Source organism: Bos javanicus, chromosome 19 (genome assembly GCF_032452875.1).
Source record: "Bos javanicus breed banteng chromosome 19, ARS-OSU_banteng_1.0, whole genome shotgun sequence".
Lineage (NCBI taxonomy): Eukaryota > Metazoa > Chordata > Mammalia > Artiodactyla > Bovidae > Bos > Bos javanicus.
The window spans coordinates 58,435,964-58,441,263 of NC_083886.1; the positions used below are offsets into that span (position 1 = coordinate 58,435,964).

Genomic DNA, 5,300 nt, shown 5'->3' on the forward strand with positions numbered 1-5,300 from the left:
CGGGGGACCCTGGACGCGTCCAGTCGCTGGATTGAGAGGAGCTGAGGGCAGTGGGTCCAAGCACCTGGACCAGCCACGTGCCCCTCTCCCTAGGCTTCCTGTCCCCTGCCCCCTGGACCACCTGAGCTGACCCGGGACGGGACCAGGAAGCAGAGAGGCCCAGAGAAGCAGAAGTGAGGACTGGAAGTGAGTCCTCTGAGAGGCTGCACCCTGTCCCTGCCCAGGGCCTGGCGCTGCTGCAGGTGGCATCCCTGGGGAAATGACCCCGTGGGGGCAGGGCCGGGTGGCTACCTTCAGCTCTGTTGCTGCTCCAGCTCCCTGGTGATTGGCTCAGCCCTTCCTCCGGGAGGCGAGGGGGCAGGGCTGGAGCTGGGTGTTTGTGGGGCCAGCAGCAGGAGGCAGGGAAAAAGTTCCAGAAGAGGCCGCCGCCTGTCTCAGCAGCGAGCAGGAGGGTTCAGGGCACGAAGCAGGTGAAGCTGGTCCACTGTGCTGTTGTGAGGGGGCGCCTGTGATGGTCACACCTTAGCAGTCACAATCAGAGATGACCTCTTGACTCCTCCCATGAACACACACACAGTTCTTTCCAGGCTGGGCCCTTCCCTTCTCCGTAGACACCCTCTCCTCTGTGAGGAGGGTACTTGTCCCTCCTCAGCCTTCCCTGGGTCTGAGGAAACTTTTGCCTCCTGCCTCCACCTCCTCCAACCCCATGGGCCCCTTGCGGGACCCACATCCTTGGTATTCCCAGCCCTGCCCCGCTGGACGAGGAGCTGGTTGTGTTTTCCAGGCTGTTTTTTGCTGAGTGGCCCCAGCAGAGTGACGGGCATCATGGGGGGATCCCTGAACATGGAGTGTCGGTACCAGGAGGAATTCATAGACGACAACAAATTCTGGTGCACATCCCGATGTTTGTGGAAGACTGTGGAGACCAGAGAGTGAGCGAGAGAAGTGAGGAGGGGCTGCGTGTCCATCAGAGACCATCCTGCAAGCCTCACCTTCACAGTGACCTTGGAGAGCCTCAGAGAGGAGGATGCGGGAACGTACTGGTATGGGATCGATGTGTTATCTACATTTGACCCCATCTTCGAGGTGGAGGTGTCCGTGATCCCAGGTGAGCATCTTCCACCCTCACTCCAGCACCAGGCTGGTCACCCGGACCCTCAGGAAGGAAGTGGGACAGAAAGGCTGGGCCAGGATGACCGGGAGGGGGTTGGGTGGTGAGCCTGGCTATGGGTGGTGTCTTGGGCCCATGCTTGTTTGCACACACGCACATCTCTGTCTGTGAGTGGGGCCACCCTACAGCTACACATGGACACCGTTAAGGTGTGCATCTTCCTGCTTCACGGGCAGGCGGGCATCCTGCTCTGGGGTCCAGGATGTCTGCTCTCCTCACAAGCGCACGTCCACTCTCAAGGGGCCCGTGTCTCTTTCTGGCCTGTGCAGGGTTCTGCCTATGGGGGGCGCACTCTCACAAGGCCCCACTGCATACAGGCCGGCCTTGACCCCGGTCCCTGAGGACCTGAGACGGGCCGGCCCCTGAGCCCAGGGGTGGGACCTGCTCCAGAGCCCGCACCTGCACCGGGCTTCACCACCATCCCTGCTTCCAGTGCATACCCTGCCCTTGTGCTGGCCCAGAGGCCACCAGTGACCCTCCAGTGTTCTGGAAGGACCTCCTGGGGTTCTGGGGCTTCTCTTGTAACCCCAAGGAAAACGCAAAACGGAGCCCCTACTCTGTCCCCCTTGGGACTCGCCCTGCCCTTCCAGGCTGACCCTCTCTGTCCCTCTTGCTTTCCACTTGGCATTGACCGTGCTCACCTGCCCAGGGTGCATCTGGAGGGGTGGGGGGAGGGGCGCCCAGGGTCTGGCCAGGCCTGGGTGAGGCCATGGGGAGCGGTGGACACGCACATCTGACCAGATGGCCTGAGTGATCTTGACTGTGTGAGTCACAGCCACACGGGGACAGAGTGTGGGACGCGGGGAAGGAAACGGGGCCTGTCTTCTGCTTTGCCTGCACCCCTGCTACAGCCACCGGCCCCGAGAGGTCCATGGGCTCCCCAGGCTCTCCCAGGACCCTGCCAGTGCCCACCTGGAGCACCGCATCTGCTCAGGAGACCCCCGATCCTGGCCAACCTCCTCGGTAAGGGGCCACGTCCCGGGACATTGGCACCTGGGTGGTTTCTCCTCTGGGTGAGGGGACAGGTCGGGGATTTGGATCTTCCGTCTCTGGGCCCCTCGTTTATTCCCACACTGGACTGTGAAGGTCCCACTACGTGCCTGGGGCTCTGCCGTGGATGCAGTAAGACCAGCCAGGCAGGATCCGGCTCCGATGAGAGTTGTGCTGTAAGGGGCAAGTCACGCCCTGCACCAGTCCACACAGAGCTCCTATGTAAATATGGTGGTTTGTGATGAGTACTATGGAGAGATACCAGCCGCTGGGGTTCGGTGAGAGTGTGTGTGGGAAGGTGATTAGATTTGCTATTTAATACATGATAAGCAGGGACGCCTGGCTGAATCATTTGAGGGGAGACCTGCAGGATCTTGGGATCCTGGCATTCAGGGCTCCAGGAAGTGAGAAAAGTGAGTGCAAATGTCCCACAGAAGGAGCCTTCAGGACCCCGGCCCAGGGCAGGGAGGAAGCAGGTTCCCTGGGCATTGGTGGCTGCTGCACTCTGTCCCCTGCCTTCCCCCAGCCCTCGTCATTGGTGATCTCCTGTTGAAGGCCCCAGGGTCAGAGGGTGGGGAGAACTAAGGCGGTCATTTATTCATCCATCAACTACCATGCACTTTTTTTTTTCACTTTGACTTTTCACCATAAAACTTTTCTAAATTTAATTTTTATTTTATATTAGATTATAAAGAATAGAGTATATCACAACTTTAAAAAATTAATTTATGTTTTTATTGAGGGTAATTGTTTTACAGAATTGTATTGGTTTCTGCTGAACACCAACATCTATGAGCCATGATTATTAGAGTATTACAGAGACTTTTAAGTGTTGACCTTTGGAGATACGTCATAGATGCTAAGTCACGTCCAATACTTTGCGACTCAATGGACCGTAGACTAGCAGGCTTCTCTGCCCATGGACTCCTCCACGCAAGAATACTGGAGTGGGTGCAGGTTCTTACTTCAGAGGATCTTCCTGACCTAGGGATTGAACCCACGTCTCTTAGATCTTAGGTCTTCGGAGGTATCACACTGGTACCAGTTTCTCCCTGTGAATAAAACAGTCCCTTTCTTTTTGGGAAATCTGTTTACAGGAGAGCAGACATCACACAAAAAAGCCTACTACTGATTACTATACCCTGGAAAGGCTAACCCCACACATGGAGGGCCTTGGAAAAAATCCTTCTTCTGCCTAGATCCCTCCAGGATCCCTGGTCTCCCTCCCGTGATTCTCACGGCCCCGTCCACCCTCATGCTCACAGTCCTAATTCCCAGGGCTATTAATAAGCAGAGACATGCGAGCAGAGGGCTTTAGGGTGGGCTGCCTGTCCGGGGATGATGCTTACGTGGATGGTCCTGGACTCAAGGCACAGGGACGGGGGTGGGGAGGGACTGAGGGACCAGGGTCCCCACTAAGGATGCTGCTCCCTGTCTGTCCCCGTGTCCCCCACAGGCCCCTGCTGGGCAGCGCCCACTTCCTGCTCCTGGTCTTCCTGAAGGTGCCCCTGCTCCTGGGCATGCTCGGTGCTGTCCTCTGGGTCCACAGGCCTCTGAGGAGCTCTGCGGACCGGCGGAGGCAGTCCATTTACGAGAACCAGTAGCCCCCATGTTCATCGTGTCCTCTTCGATGATGCAGTCTGACCGCTGGATGGAAATGACCCTCTGCCCAGCTGTCCTGTATCACACTCCACCTCTCTCTCAGAACTTCTTTGTAACTTTGTTCCTAGAACATGGTTCTCATAAATCCTAAATGTAACCTACTCAATAGGTTCTTCTGAACTGTAACTACAGATCAACGTTGAGGACATACCTTCTGATTAACTCACAGAGCATCGCTCATGTATGGATCTCTCGGGCGCTCTCCCTGAAGTCTTCATCCCCAGGAGTGTGCAAGCCTTCCTTTGGATCTGTTTTGGTGGATCCGGGCAGTTCCATGGTCTCCCCCACCATCTGTGCTACCACAATCCCTCACCTTCCACAGGGCTCGGATCCACCATGGGGAATCTTCCAGTTGCTGAATCCGTCTAATTAATTATGCATTCTGAAGCTCAGGAAATACCAATGCAGAAAATTCATGAGTCCTTTGGGCCCACTGAGACTGAGTTCTGAGTCAAGATTCCACTGTTCACACACCTTCATAAGCCTCCGCTCTGTCTAATGGACCAAAGAGTCATGCTGGGCTTCTCCAATTGGTGTCAGTTCAGAACAGAATCCAGAGTTGCCTGAAAAATTGGTTATTCCCTCCTCATGCCCAGTCAGACTGGTTAGTGTGGTCAGGTCCTTTGTGATGGCTGGTAGAACAGTAAGATTACTCAGTTTATGCAATGTAACAGAGTCCTTCCTTCCTGCGGTTCAAGAGTAACTGAAACCGTTTCCTACCCCATCATCCAAGGCCTGTGGTTTTAGACGTGGTTCAAGTTTGGAAATAGATTGAGGGGCCATGACTGTTTCCTCTGTTCAATAGCCTAGTCTCTGCTACTGAGAGCAACAAAGAAAGGCTTGAGTCGGCTGCCCACCGATTTCAGTTCAAGGTGTATCATGATGAAATGTGGGCACAAACATCCCCGAAAGGTAGGTTATCGTCATGACTCGTCCATTTGAAGCAGCTGAGCCCGGGGGAATTTCCCCAGCTTTTCATTCAGGAAACGTATAGAGATGAACAAAGTAGCAAGCACTAATTCAGGCAATGGTTCCAACCATGAACAAACAGAACAAAATGTTAAAAAAATTTTGCTTGAACATTAAAATTGCTTTCCTGCTCTGGGTCTTTGCTGCTGTGCGGGCTCCTCTGTAGTTGTGGTGTGCAGGATTCCCTGGGTGGTGGCGCCCCGTTTTGTGGAGCGTGGGTTCCAGGGCTCAAGAGCCTCAGTAGTTGGGCTTTCCTCGCTCTAGAGCACAGGCTGATCAGTGGTGGCAAACGCTTAGTTGGTCCATGGCATGTGGGATCTTCCTGGATCAGGGATGGAACCCGTGTCTCCTGCATCAGCAGGCAGATTCTTTACTACTGAGCCGCCTTGGAAGCCCAAGAGCTCAGCTCCATGGCCCTCACATACCAGTGGTTGACCCAGATAATTAACAAACACAAGAATACAGGTATGCAGACATGCAGAAATGTCAAAGTCCAAGGTGAAGAGTA

The 5,300-nt window shown here is 54.9% G+C and overlaps 1 protein-coding gene across 1 annotated transcript; it reads left to right on the forward strand.

Moving 5' to 3' along the window:
• The first annotated feature begins 825 nt into the window (after window positions 1–825).
• On the forward strand, window positions 826–3,765 carry LOC133231503 (CMRF35-like molecule 6). Its single transcript, XM_061389895.1, has 4 exons — window positions 826–904; window positions 1,001–1,108; window positions 2,023–2,134; window positions 3,618–3,765. The coding sequence occupies exons 1-4, from the start codon at window positions 826–828 to the stop codon at window positions 3,763–3,765; spliced, it is 447 nt and encodes a 148-aa protein (XP_061245879.1).
• Window positions 3,766–5,300: the final 1,535 nt, after the last annotated feature.

Excerpts from the sequence above, each read along its gene's own strand:
- LOC133231503 (XM_061389895.1), top strand. The coding sequence starts at position 826 with ATGGGGGGATCCCTGAACATGGAGTGTCGGTACCAGGAGGAATTCATA. Across the intron at positions 905-1,000 it reads ATTCTGGTGCACATCCCGAT|TGACCTTGGAGAGCCTCAGA; the intron begins GTTTGTGGAAGA and ends TCACCTTCACAG. Across the intron at positions 2,135-3,617 it reads GATCCTGGCCAACCTCCTCG|GCCCCTGCTGGGCAGCGCCC; the intron begins GTAAGGGGCCAC and ends TGTCCCCCACAG.